This window comes from Colletotrichum acutatum (genome assembly GCF_030867785.1).
Source record: "Colletotrichum acutatum strain CBS 112980 chromosome Unknown BDZ83scaffold_1, whole genome shotgun sequence".
NCBI lineage: Eukaryota > Fungi > Ascomycota > Sordariomycetes > Glomerellales > Glomerellaceae > Colletotrichum > Colletotrichum acutatum.
The window spans coordinates 173195-186970 of record NW_026848995.1 but is presented as its reverse complement, the minus strand read 5'-3'; the positions used below and the strand labels follow the sequence as shown (position 1 = coordinate 186970).

At 52.8% G+C, this 13776-nt stretch overlaps 4 protein-coding genes across 4 annotated transcripts; all 4 read left to right on the top strand.

Moving 5' to 3' along the window:
* The first annotated feature begins 2559 nt into the window (after positions 1-2559).
* BDZ83DRAFT_1558 (uncharacterized protein) lies at positions 2560-4090 on the top strand. Its single transcript, XM_060501360.1, has one exon. It carries the CDS (start codon positions 2814-2816, stop codon positions 3690-3692), a length of 879 nt encoding a protein of 292 aa, XP_060371761.1. The 5' UTR covers positions 2560-2813; the 3' UTR covers positions 3693-4090.
* Positions 4091-6881: 2791 nt separating this feature from the next.
* Positions 6882-9405, top strand: BDZ83DRAFT_1435 (family 2 glycosyltransferase). The gene is made up of 4 exons (XM_060501286.1): positions 6882-7326; positions 7448-8302; positions 8375-8669; positions 8730-9405. Exons 1-4 carry the CDS (start codon positions 7241-7243, stop codon positions 9000-9002), a joined length of 1509 nt encoding a protein of 502 aa, XP_060371760.1. The 5' UTR covers positions 6882-7240; the 3' UTR covers positions 9003-9405.
* A 576-nt stretch (positions 9406-9981) lies between these two features.
* On the top strand, positions 9982-10849 carry BDZ83DRAFT_1376 (uncharacterized protein). The gene has a single exon (XM_060501258.1). The coding sequence runs from the start codon at positions 10137-10139 to the stop codon at positions 10608-10610; it is 474 nt and encodes a 157-aa protein (XP_060371759.1). The 5' UTR covers positions 9982-10136; the 3' UTR covers positions 10611-10849.
* Positions 10850-11124: 275 nt separating this feature from the next.
* On the top strand, positions 11125-13761 carry BDZ83DRAFT_725310 (uncharacterized protein). The gene is made up of 7 exons (XM_060512732.1): positions 11125-11344; positions 11647-11698; positions 11986-12127; positions 12206-12228; positions 12629-12896; positions 13024-13165; positions 13417-13761. The coding sequence occupies exons 1-7, from the start codon at positions 11176-11178 to the stop codon at positions 13500-13502; spliced, it is 882 nt and encodes a 293-aa protein (XP_060371758.1). The 5' UTR covers positions 11125-11175; the 3' UTR covers positions 13503-13761.
* The last annotated feature ends 15 nt before the right edge of the window (positions 13762-13776 follow it).

The window sequence follows — 13776 nt, the reverse complement described above, 5'->3', positions numbered from 1 at the left end:
CTCGAGCTAAGCAATCTGTGTCGGGTTACCTAGCGAGAGAGCAACACTGGTATACGGATACCAATGTGCAAAGTACCTTGGCAGCGGAGACGTATGTCTTGACTCCTGAGAGAAGAGAAGTGACAGATGGTTCTGAAGATAGTCCACGGACGAATGATGTGTGCATCAAATCAACCTGGGCTCGAGGGGCGGGAGGAAGCCCATGCAGCATTCATCTAGCGGCAGGCGCAATGTCCCTCGCAGCAGCCGAAAGAAATTGGCATCCACGGCACCGAAGCGAATAATTGATACTTTACGGAGTACTTGGCCAAGAGACTAGTATTTTGGGAATACGTCAAAGGTTCTCGGAAGTAAGTACCTACTCCGTAGACACACATTCGTTCCTATGGATACTATCTTCCAATATTCGTACCTCAGCGAGCCATTGTTGTTGATAATGACCTGTCCTACCCGAACTTACCTTAGTTAAGGTACCTTAGCTGAGTGAAGGCAGGTAGGTAGAATGGCGAGAGGTAGCTTACTTAATGTAGGTAGGTACCTAAGGGACCTTACTCGGATTTCCATGGACATACCTTACTGTGTAAGGTATGAGGCAGTCGGGGCTGAGAAATACAAGATCGAGGCAAGGGCAGGCTCGGAATCCGGGGTAGGGACGTTCTACCTTACTTTACCTCATGGAAGGGAGGTGCAAGGCAGGAGGAACAAGGCAGGGCAGGACCGGGGAAGACGGACAGACACTTTCCCACCTTGGGATCAGATGGTCCAAGGAAGGTAGCCACTCTGAGCTTCTCGATGAAGCTTCCTTCCCTACGTGCGTGCTTCCCAAATGTACCTACCTTACCTACCTCACCTTCCTTGCTTTGCCTTGCTTTGCCTTGCCTTGACTTCCATGGGAAGGTTCCCGTGGAAGGTAGGTAACTAACTGCCTTCTTCTTAGGTACCTCGTAATGGGAGGGAAAGATAACCACGTAATCGTGGTTAGGACCTGAGCACCGAAGTATGTCATCTGAACCACCACACACACCCGCACTTGCACACACGCACACAAACGCACACACGCGCGCGATCACACACACTCCTCCATCTCACATACCTTTACTTACATATGAACACGCCAGTTTGTTTACCTATCCATGGGACGGACAATGGATGACCAACCGCAGATATGGACACCACCAGCTGTGGTCCAGGCCACTCCGTACGCCCAGTCAACTGTTCACTTGCCTCACGTCACATTCCACCTTGTTCCCTCCCGCCCTCACACTCATTCATCATTGGCATCTCTACCTAGTCGTCACTGGAGCCGCTAAGGCGCGGCTTTCTCTCAACCGTCTCCATCCAAGACAATCAATCATGAGGTGCCAAAATAGACTGAGACATGTCCCCGGCAAGTCGCTCCAAAGAGGCACTCCATGCCCAGCCCGAGCCACTCAAAATCAACTCTCCAACGGCAGGCAATCTTGCCGTCTAAACTCTCATATCTCCATGTACGGATATATACAACTCTTGGTATTCTGAGGTACTCTTGAAACTTCTGCTGGTCTCCTGTCACAGACTAGAGGTGCTAATTCTGATACTTACCAAGGTCCGGCCTGCAGTTGCATTTGCACCCATCACACTATCTCCATCTTCCCGCCCGCCTTGATGGAATGTCTCTCCGCCGCTCCGCCGCCTGCCGCCTGCCCTCAACCACAACGGAGGATCGACTCAGTCAATATGCAATCCATCTTCTTTTCCCCTCCTTTGCCCCCCCCCCCCCTCGTCAACCACCATTTTCCCTTTCTTCACTAATGCATCATCGCTCTCAAGGTACCTGCAATACCTTACTTACTTGACTAGCAAGCACCCACAGGTTGACTGAAGAGATTGACAGACTCGGGATCTGATCATGCCTCATGCTAGGCATTGACGAGCTGCACTGCACCCGCACAATCCTCAACGGCTTCACCAAACTGGGCACCCGAATGTGGCAGCCGTTGCCGAACGGCCGATCCGGCTGTCACCTCCAGCCGCTGTCGCCCGTCTGCCCTCATGTCTTCTGCGAGGCAACTTCGGGCCCACGCCATACCATCCCAAAGAGCATGCGATTACGGATACCTATCTTCTCTAGGAAACAGGCACGACGTCCTCCCGTCCTGATGCGGCTAGTCCTCGTCTCGTCTTCTTCGGCTAGTGTTCAATCGAGATCACGACAGTCAGACATTAAAGCATCTCTATGCTGTTCTCGCACACCACACCTAATTTGTCCATCCACATGCTGCCTCGTCCTTGTCGTCTCCTACATACACCATGCGAGTGCTTTCTGATGTCAGGCCCGAACTTTTGAAGGATGGACTGATCAATGTCTCACGAAAATGCAAGTAATTCGCATGTTTTTTTCTCAATTCTAGGGTCAAAATCAAGTTCATGGATTCATGGCTTGCAGCATGCAGCAAGACGGTCCGGCCTGATGTGGCCTGCCTGCCTGCCTCCATGCTCTAGAGAGACTTTCGATGTCAAGGACCCCGAGATAGCGGCCGGCACCAGCCAGATTCAGTGCCGCATACGACCTGTTATCATGGGGTGCTGCCTTTCTTCCTATTTCCTGCAACCAATGTCATATGCCGCTATGCACATGTTCCTTCACGAAGAACAATTTGGCTACGCCCTCCTGCTCGGCCGGCACGGAAGCGGTCGCGGTGGGTGTGCCAATCTAGTATCAGTGCATCCCATCCGGTCCGGTCTATGGCAAAGAATGGGTTTCTAGCCTTTTACTTCCTGCTCCCGTCGGCCACCAGGAAGAGACGGGAGACCGACTGGCTTGCTGATGATTAATGGATACTATCCGCCAAATCTCCACCACCCCAGCACGCACTCCGCAGCTCAGTACTGTGTACACAGTAAAGCACAGGACAACGCAGCATGGGGGCCAGTGGCTCTTCCGCTTGTTCGGCCCTGCCTGCGCACGTTCTGTCTGGTCAATTCATTCAACCCCAAGCCAAGCGATCTACAAGCTACGGGAAATATTCGCGCCTCTTTGCGAGGACGAACCCCGGGGCCGTTATCATCACGAAAACAGTATCCGCCCCGGCCAAGTCAGGCAAGGATCAGGAGCATCATGGAACGTCTACCCTGTCGGTCCGGTCATCGCAATGTGGCAGGTCAGACTGGAGAATGTGAGTGCAAAAGCGACGGCACTGCGTCTGTCACGGTCCTGGCTGCACCATCCATCAGATATCAGAATCTTCAGAGCGACAATGGCCCTCCATCAAGAGTCAGACTCTACATTGTATGCTCTTGAAAAGCAGCAGTCAAGCAGCCCTGGCGTCACCCAGCCTGGTGCACGCCTATTCGTACACAAACGTATGCACCCTCAACCTCGCTTCCTGACCACCAACCGACAGGTGGGGGAAGGAACAAGGGATTCAGACGGACTGAGGAGTGACAGAGACGAGCGACATACGGATATCTCAAAGGATCAGTTGAGGGACCTGCAGGTCCGAGAGATAATGTCCTCGGTACCATTCGAGAGCCCCAGTACGCGGCAGCGGCAAGGTCAAGACACAGAAGCCGTAGCAGGCAGAGCCGGATTTAACTCTTGTCTGGCTTCGTACGCTCGTCCAAATCTGGTCCGGTCTCTGCTTCATCATGGGCCAGAGAAGGGACGGGTATCCATAATAAGCAGCACGAATGCTTGTTCATCCGCTCAATGAGACTCCACGCCGGCCGTCCGTTTGTCAGATGCGAAAACTGGAGACTCTACAACGGCCCAGGCCATGCCGGGGGTTTGTCAGTGCGTACACAGAGATGGCGAGCCGATGTTTTTCTCACCCCTAGCGACTGGAGGCTGCTTTTCTCCAATTTTTCCAGGATTTTACCCCTCCCAGGCATTGCAAGAGTCTGTCTGCGGCTAAGTTGCCCTGCCCATGAGGTTACTGTTTCCTACGGCCTACGGATATTGCTAATACTGTCTTCAGACGCCAGGTTGCTGCTGATGAGCAGACCGGGTCGGTTATTTCGAATTCCACCCTCTTGTCTTCAAGGTACCTACCTATCTCTTGCCGTAATATTCCCCCAGCTTTCTCAGGCGTCGAGCCATCTCATTACCGGGCCGTTGATTCGACCTCGCCTAAAGTTGTTCCGCCAGGCCCTGGTCATTACCCTCGGTCTGTTGCAACTTTTCAGGTCAAGAATCGAGGCCATTGACGGAAAGGCTCTGTTCCTGGTCCTTGTCGCCAGCCGCTCCTCCAGAAGCTCTCCACCTTTTGTCTCTGTATGTGCAGATGCCCGGTCGTACTCAAACGAATGATGGAATCTGTCCACCAAAACAGTGGATCTCCAAATCTCGCCGTGCTGCCATTTTCCACATCAACTAGCCGCTCAACCATGGAGAATGGAGTACGGCAGCCAACCAAGGCAAGCAGACCCTCCCTAGTGCACAGGGTATGGCGTTATTCGCGCGCTACACTAGGCTCTTGCGGCTTGCCAGTCTTACTATACAGTAGCAGTACTATAGAGTACCCATTCTGAAAAGATAAAAGAATAAAATAAAAATATATGCTAACCTTTCTTGTGAGTCTCGTCGCTTCTCGTCGCCTCTCACATTCCTCGTCCCCCTCTCTGTTTCTTCAAGCCATGCCCTCATACAGCCTCCACAGGCTGCCGTCGTTTCGCTCCCCTCCCCACCAAATCGCCTCCGCCCTGTGATTCGCGTTTCCCCAGTCGCCATTCATAGCGTGATGGGGCCAAGAGGAGGAGGGGAGGGGAAGAGGAGAGGGCAGGGACCAGCCAGTGGCTCAGTACCCTCAACTCCAGCCGCCTTTTACTATTACCATGCCTGTCGTGTTGTTTCGCTTCCAGGGTCGAGGTTCGAGGGTCCTAGAGGGTTATGATGGCTCGTGTTCCTTGGTTGACTCCAGCAGTCGCCTCCATTCTTGAAACTACCTGACTGCGGTTGCAGGTCAGACAGACGTCAACAAGGAAGTAAGACGAGGAGAGCAAGCAGGGCAGGGTAGGCAGGCAGGCGGGACATCATACCGGATGGCTCCAATTCACGTTTCCCGTTTCTTGACACATCTCCGTCGCATGCGCGCCGAAGGACGGCCGTCGAGGTGCGATGGCAAACGATGCAGTGCGAGGACATATCGCAGCACTACTCTTCGCAAGTGCTGATGCCCATCGGTGCGATGCGTCCATGGCGAGACGATTGCCTGCCCACTGCAGGCTATCTGGATGCTTGCTAAAGAAGCGTCGTCCCAACACGGTGCCACAAAAGCCAGCCTCTGGGCCCCATTTTGGACCTGCACCCACAAGGGCCGCAGCCCATGCGTAGCCGGTCGTCAATCCAGCCAGTGTTGGAGACAAGAGGCAGCAGCAATAGTAGCAGCGGCAGCAGCAGCAGCAGCAGGCGAAGACGTAGTTGCAGCAGTAGCGGCGGCGGCAGACGCAGCTGGGAGGCAGGCAGGGTGGTGGTAGCACCAGAGACAGAGAGACATACACACAGATACGCACTCACTCAGTGAGAGTGAAAGACTGGAGTGAGCGAATGAGTGAGAGAGGAGGGGAAGAAAAAGATACTTGGAGTGCGGTTGTGGGCTCTTCCGCTCCAAGTACGCGCAAGTACCTGCTTCGTACTCTGGGAACCCTGGCTGGGGGCCCATGGATGGACTGGGTGGGAGAAGAGATGGACGATTTGAACGCCTCCTCTGCCTTTCTCTCTCTCACACACACTCTCTCTCTCTGTTTTTTTTTTCTGCAACTGGCACATCTGCACACGCCCTTCTGCACCCCCATCCACCAACATGCTCACCCCTCCCCTTCTTCTTCTGCTCCCCAACCCCGATACAACCGCCGCGCACCCCTCCCCTCGTCTGCCCCTCGTCTCTGCCCCAATACCCTTACAGACGAACGTGATGCATGTCTATCTGTGTGAGCGAGAGAGAGCCAGTGGTGAGTGTGGTGTAGCTAAGAAAACAGGCCGCGAGTAGGTGCCAGTCTAGACGAAGTACCTTCAAGACCCATCGTCTTGCCTTCTTGCACCACAATCTTAGACAAGTCCAGTCGACAAGTCCGTACATCCATAATCCATTACCACACATTAGACACATCCATCCATACTCCGTACATATCCAGTACTTTTTTTGCCTTGTTTGGATGGAGCCACCATTACCGTCCCCATGCATGGGCGCATCTCTAAACTAAACAACCCATGCATGCCTGCCAACCCTCCACCACATCTGGCTACGTATATATCCTTGTCCCTCGCCCCAGGACGACCTACTCTCCTCGGACGACCTCATCACCACTTCCTCTCCCCCGGGTCATTGTTGTTTTTTAAAAGACCAATTGGTCCGCGCAATGGTTTGAGTTCCCATTGCCATCTTTCATCTCTGTATAATACTTTGTTTGAACCCTTCTCGAAATCCCCCTCCCCCCGCCTCCAGCATCCCATACACGTGGCTTGGGTGTTGGTCCTTCCGTCTTGCCCGTGTCATTCTTTGATACCACCTCCGACGACGGACACAGACAAAGCGCTCTGCTAGTCCGATCTACTACCTCGATCGTTAGGGTCCTTCTAGACAGAAAGGAAGAAGAGACTTGAAGATAGAGCGAGAGCAGGACTTGGCTTTGGAAGCTGCACGACGACACATAGATCGAGCAAAAACTCATCATCCGGAACTCTCTCGACAGTCATCCACCACACGCTACTCTAGAACCGCGAGCGTGATACCTCGTAGGAAGCAGAGCAGATTGGAGATACCATCTAGATTTCTCGCATTCACATCACATTGGGTACCAGTTCGAAACTGTTGAAAGTTCTAAGGTTGCCTCACCTCAGCAAAACATCTCTCACACACACATCACATCTCGGTCAGAAAACAAGAAGTGGACCATCTCATCTGAATACGCAACAAACATATTCATCAAAGGGCAAATCAAAGAAGAAATCACGGGACTTGTTCAAATTCACCAAGACGATATTCTGGGAAGGAAGGCACACTCAAGGCCTGGACCTCCTGCCACCTTCTAACTCTTTGAGAATTTCTCTGCACCAGAAGGCACAAAACCCAACTCCTTCTCCCACTCCCTTCTTCTCATCCTCCTCGCCCTCCACAACACCCAGCAACCACGCGCGCAATCCCTCTCATTGCGGCTTTGTTGGGCTCCCCTTCCCATCTCCATCAAAAATTCCTTCACGGCCCTCTCCGAATCACCTCAGAATCACGCACGCGCACTCTCCAACCGCAGGAAGCAATTCACGATGGCAGACATCATGAATCTCTTCTTGCCCAACCTTGGCTTTGGCTGGTCCCCTACTGCCTGGATGTACCTGTTCATCGCCCTCTGGTAAGTCACTACTTCCTGCAAAAAAAAAAAAATCACACCCCACTGCTACTGCTATCGTAGCAAATATCTGCCTTGCCCCTTTCGATTTTCGCCATCTTGTGTGTCTAATCTTCCTTGGCAGGCTTCATCGTTACACCCGCCTCCTCGTCAACTGCGTCAGCCACTGGGTCTACAAGTCCAAGCCGATTCCCGCCAACCCTACTTTCACAGCTGACGATGTTACCGTCATCATCCCCACCATTCACAATGTCTTTGAGGAGCTTCGTCCTTCTCTGCTCAGCATTATCGCCTGCAACCCTCGCGTTCTGATGCTCGTTACCACCAGCGAGAAGCATGCCTCTCTTGAGAAGCTTGCTCGCAGCCTTCCTCACCCTAACGTTCAGGTCTACTCTACCCCCATTGCCAACAAGCGTCTTCAGGTCTGCGAAGCTCTGCCCAAGGTTACGACCAAGCTCACCATCATGGCCGACGATGATGTCACCTGGCCTTCTACCATGATGCCCTGGATCCTCGCTCCCTTTGAGGATCCCAAGATTGGCGGTGTTGGCACTTGCCAGAGAGTTAAGCGCGTCTGGGATGGCCCGCTGTCCACTCGCATCTTCAACTGGCTCGGGGCTGCCTACATTGAGAGACGCAACTTCGAGATCTCGGCCACCCACAACCTCGATGGCGGTACATCCTGCATGTCTGGCCGAACTGGTGCCTACCGATCTGAGATTCTGTCCAGCCACGACTTCCTTGAGGGCTTCAAGACTGAGAAGTGGGGCAAGTACATCCTCAACGCCGACGACGACAACTTTGTCACTCGCTGGCTCGTCAGCCACCAGTGGAAGACTTGGATCCAGTACGAGAAGGAGTGCGAGCTCGAGACCACTCTGGAGAATAGCACCAAGTTCCTTTACCAGTGCTCCCGCTGGGCTCGCAGCAACTGGCGTAGCAACTGGACCAGTCTTGTCCGGGAGAGATACGTTCTCACGTAAGTTGAAACCCACCCATCTGGGATTCCTTCCTTTTTCTGGCATGGTATGCTAATCCATGGCGACTACAGTCAGCAGCCCTGGTGCACTTATGCTCTCCACATAGCGACCTTCACATCCTTGGCATTCCTCTTCGACCCCCTCATCATCTTCGCTTTGTGGAAGGGTACTGCCGACTGGGACGTTGAGAGCCGCCGCCAGGCCCTCTGGGCCCAGATCATCTTCGTGTTCGGCTTCACCAAGGTCGTCAAGCTCGTGAACCTCTTCCGTCGCAACCCTAGCGACATTCTCTTCCTGCCCGTCTCCATCCTCTTTGGATGGGCCCACGGAATCATCAAGCTCTACGCCTTGTCTACCCTCAAGATGGTAGGTGGCAACTCATAGCAAATTATGATGATATCAACTTTGCTAACACTTTGACAACAGACCTCCTGGGGCAGCAGAGCCGATGGTGATACCAACGACGACATCCGTCTGACTCCTCGTCCCAAGCGAGCCATGAGTCTTACTACGCCTCCCGGTGGCCAGGACCTCGTCCGCTACCGCTTCGAGCGTCAGATGACCGAGAAGGTCTCCGACTGGCACCGCCCGGCTAACGAGGCGCGCCGACCCCAGACTGTGCGCATGAACACCTTCCCCGCGAAGGATATCAAGGCGCCTCACGTCACCTTCTCCCTCCTGGAGCACCCCACGGACTAGGTCCAAGGCAGCCACGAATATCACGAATTATGAATTTGCAACACATTGGTTTGCCAGAGGAGAAACGGGACTCTGGCTTGGGTGGCTTTCTTATGTCTTCTTTCCTGGAAGGCGGAAACGAAGAGGGTTAATCATCCACCCTTTCTTCATTTTTCTTTGCGCCTCTTTTCCGGAAAACAAAAATCACCGACCCAAAAGGACTTTGGAACGGGAAAAGTTTTGTTGTTCTTTCCTCTTTACGATGAATACACGAACGATCGCATACGGGAAATGGAACCACAGCACAGAAGTGCGTGTCAAGAGTATAATCATCAACGGCATGGAAACCATTCAGCATGGAGAGCAGGAATAGGTGGTTTGGTCATCTGCTTCAGGGATACAGGTTTTCCTCCCTGGATTTTCTCGACTCTTGGTCTCTTTTTCTTTCACTTTATCAAAAACACCCCAAAAATGGCGAGGGCGAAGGATAGGTCTTTGTGATTTCTTTCTTTCCTTCTTCTCAATTTCAGAAACGAAAGAGAGGCAGTCGGAAAAGGTACATCGCGCGGCGGGCAACAGGGCAGGCAGCTTTGATCTTCGTCGGAGGCATTTTATTCGATGCATTGCGAGACATGGGAAATCAGGAAGACACACACAGAGAGAAGGCGGCAGGCAAGGCATTAGACAGTTGGTCTCTACCATTATTCCATCTTCTTTCCACTCAGACCAAGAGACAGCTTTCCATAGACTGAAGAAAAGAAAGCAAAATTCCACAGCAAACCCCCCAAAAAAAAATGAGGCTCATGAGTTTCCCCTCCACTATCTATCAGTAGTTCGTGATGCGATGCGTGATGTAGGGCAGCTGCATATCGTTCTTCAACACAAGCTGGAAAAAGAAAGGGCTACCGAGCCAATGGGAATACAATGTCCCTGCATCCCGACGAACTGGGGGATCGACTACTTGGATCGGGGGGGGGGGGTCCCCAGGAAGAAGAAACGAGCAGCAAGCACGGCATGTGTGCCAGGGGGGGGGGGAGAGGGGAGGGAAGGTTGGTGGCATTCGTTACACGGCAGGGTGATTTGACGCGTAGTCTCGTATCCCGCCATGGTGTTGGCCCCCAATAAACGGTTTCCGGGAAACCCGCGATATCTGACATGCGATACTGTATGTGTGTGTGTGGCTTCTCTTCAAGTCGGACCCCACGATATGACCCCCGGTTACACGGCAGGGCCAAGGTCTGCGAATACCTACCTTGCTCACTAATTCTCCGGCCGGAAAGGTCTGGCCTGGCCTCAAGGAACTATTCAGTCCCATCCGGAAATCGAAATTCAATGTTGGTGAGAGGCTGTGCCATGTTCATGCGCCTCGTTACCACGGTAGAGTGGTGTGTGATATCGTCTTACATGACGTCCTTGGTGAGGCTGGTGGGTGTGGAGAATTTGGAAGGGGGGTTGAAAGCCCATACGAGCACGCGGCTCTGGTTTGGCCGTCGTTTGCCGCGATGCTCGCCCGAAGACGATGAGCTGAGGAATGAATACGGTTCCGGGTTGATTGTTGTGACCCTTTGTGGTAGTGGTGGTGTTCTCCTGCTCATCTCAAGTCTTGAACATCGTCCATGTGCTCTCTAGTGGCATTTGGCTGCTTCGTCAGATGCGCCTCTCTTGACTCACATCGGGCTGGCTTGGACGACTAGCCTCGCGAGACGGAGTACGTGCGACTAGTTTTCGGTGGTTGTCGTGGTGGTTGCCTTGAAGAATGAGATCTCACACCCACCATCATCGGTCGAACCCTACACCCCTCCATCCCTACTAGTTCACTGAATGGTTCGAGACTTGGCTAGATTAGGATGCTTAGTAGGCCAAGCTAAGATAATCGAGCACCCCACACTCAACGGGGGCAATGAGGCAGGTGATGTTCTGAGGGCACGTAAAACCCCGCAGGGCCAAAGTTTCCGGATCGAAGATGTCCGGACACTCGGAGGCAAGAGGTCGGACTGCCCATCTATCGGTCACTGGTTACCGAGAGAAACCAAGAACTGACTGCTGCCAGCCACTACTTCAAGCAGAGCTTCGAGCTTCAAGTTGTGGCAGATGGGTGGATGGATAGATGGGTGAGATCGAACGCGATGCCACCCAATCAGAGAGCCCAAGCTCGAACTGTGAGGTCAAGAGGTGCAAGTTGACAGCCTTTTCGATGGGTTGGGGGTCTTCGTCTGCGTCCTTGTTTACGTTATCAAACAGCCCACCTTGTGTTCCGATGCTTGACACGAGGCCTGCCAGGCTGCCCCTCCCCCTCCTTACTCTCGGACCCCTGGCCTTGTCTTTGCTGCAGGTGGACGAAAAGAGGCTTGCTGATGACATAGGTAAGACATTGTCCAAATCTCAAAGTGTTTCGTAGTGGATGGGATTAATGGGGAACGTTATTCTCGACTCCTCTTCTACGGGTCGCGAAGTAGTATATGCTAGACATCCGTACGCCAGGACCGGGACGGGGACGAGGAGACGCAGACGCAGACGCAGAGATGCATGACATGATACGCGTGTTTTGAGGCTTTTGAACCTACATCAGGTCGGAAGAGGGAGACTAGAGGGATGCTGTGGGGAGAATAGGCAGGGAAAGCACTCACCAAATTCAATTTCAAATTTGGCTGTGTTCAATACTCAGAGTTACCACACAAGGTCAACTTGTTACAGATGTCCAAAATCTTGTGGGTCGGGTAAGTGGGCTGGAGATGAGGGCGAGAGGTACCCTGGACTTGGACAGTCTCTATCAATGCATCGCTGTTGTGGCTTTGTTAATCGTGCGAGTAGCAGTGAGAGCCGGCTTGCAAGAGTTGCGTTGAGAGACATGCATGATTCCTGACGATGAATTGGTTCTAGGCCTCGCATGCATTTGGAGAGGGGGTTACGATTGTATGCAACATCTGCAACGCCTTGATTCAAGCCGAAATTCGTCAGCAGTAAATCCGTCATCCAGAGTGAGTTGTGACAACATGCAACATAGAACCAATGGTAGCTCAGAATTGGGTCTGCTGAATGACTTGTGCTCCAGAGGAAGAAAAACTCTTGAAAAATATTTCAACACTGGCGACTCTTGTTGGTCCATCGAGGATTCTTCTCCAATTCATGGTGCCACACTCTCCAGCGTGAGGTGTTGGGGAGCGAGCCAATGCGACGGCATGAGTCAAGACGCAATAGGGATGACGGCGACCAAGAATCCGTAGGAAAATCACCGGGAATACGGCAAGTAAGGCACGAAGTTGTGCACGAATAGGTACGCAAAATCGGACAGTTAGGAGAAGGCGATTTTGGTTTGATCTGTCAAATGTGTCAAAAGTGGCGGCCGTGGGTTGCCAATTGACGACGGAGCAAGACCAGGCGAACGAGCTTGGGTTGGCCACTGACAAGCGCCGACAGCGCGGGCGAAAAACAAAGGCCTAGATTTGATGGAGACGGGTTGTGGTTCTAGGAGCTGAGACCGAGGACGAGGACGAGGACAATGATGATAAGACGACCTTGCTAGCTTGGTGGCTCTACTTGATTAGTACAGGTCTTTTCACGGTGCAGCGGCAGAAAGAGGAAATAGAGGTGCGGTGATAAGCTGGCGGAGTAGGTATGCTTGCTCACTTAGTAGGCACTTACTGTAGTACTGTAGCAAGCATGCATGGCATGGCATGCCAAGGTATGGAAGGGCGAGTCCTCCGTCCTCCGTACTGCGTACACTATTCCGTTGAGGGCGACGGCATTCGAGAGTCGAGCTTGGATGGAACCACACCTCAAGTGCGCACGGCCGTCAACCTGTCATGGTCTGCACTGGCGTTGTGTTATGATTGCCATTTGTCGTCGGTTTTGTCGTCGTCGATGATGATGATAATGTGGTTGCGAAGGACGCTTATCGGCTTGTCACGGCTGGACGTAAGTGCTGGCTGGGGATTGTGAAATGGCAAAGTGGGTGGATGGTTCTGAGTGGATTTTACCTTAACATGGGAGAATCCAAGATGCCCGAGACGATCGAGACCCTCGGACTGTAGTCTGGCCATAGCAGCAACAAGCTGACGGGTGGCTCCTGCCAAAAAGACAACCGGCGAACGGTACGGGCGTTGAGGTACTCCGTACCTTCCAAGTCTCTCCCATCGTCCCTGCCTTGTCCGTAAAGCCCAGGTCCTCTAGAGGAGTATGGATAGGTACGTATCTGTACACAAGAGCTACGGGCCTCCCGTCCTCCGAGTGAACGGGCACTGGACGGGACTTGCTGAATCTGGTTCCCGATGAAGAACAGCCGCCAAGCTTCGGTAAGCGAATTGATATTTCTGTGCCTCAGGCCAAGGAAGAAGACAAGAAGCAGCCGCAAAAACCAGCAGTCAAGAGACCAAGGATTTCAACATCAATTCATGACTCCCTGTGTGGGTGATGACGACCTTGTACTCCCATTCAGAAAATAAGGAAGGCAAGGCAGGAAAAGGCGAAGACGACTCTGATGAGAGGGGCAGCCTAGCATTGACTATGGAGAAGGACAACTAGGTACTCCATAGAATGGCTTAGTCAAGCAAGCCAGGAGCAGGGAACCAGAGACACAAAAAAGATACTTGCGGGTTCCTCGACGCACAGGCGGCCGCGGTACCTCGACAGATCGGGCAAGTATCTTTCTTGTCCCAGTCTTGGCGCTCGTCTGTTCTGACCCTCAGCCAACGAACGCCAACGGACCCCAGCGGCTAAGGCAAGGCAGGGCCACAATGTATCTACGGATAGATTTCATCTCAAAGACAAAATAACCACAGACATTTTGCATTTTGGC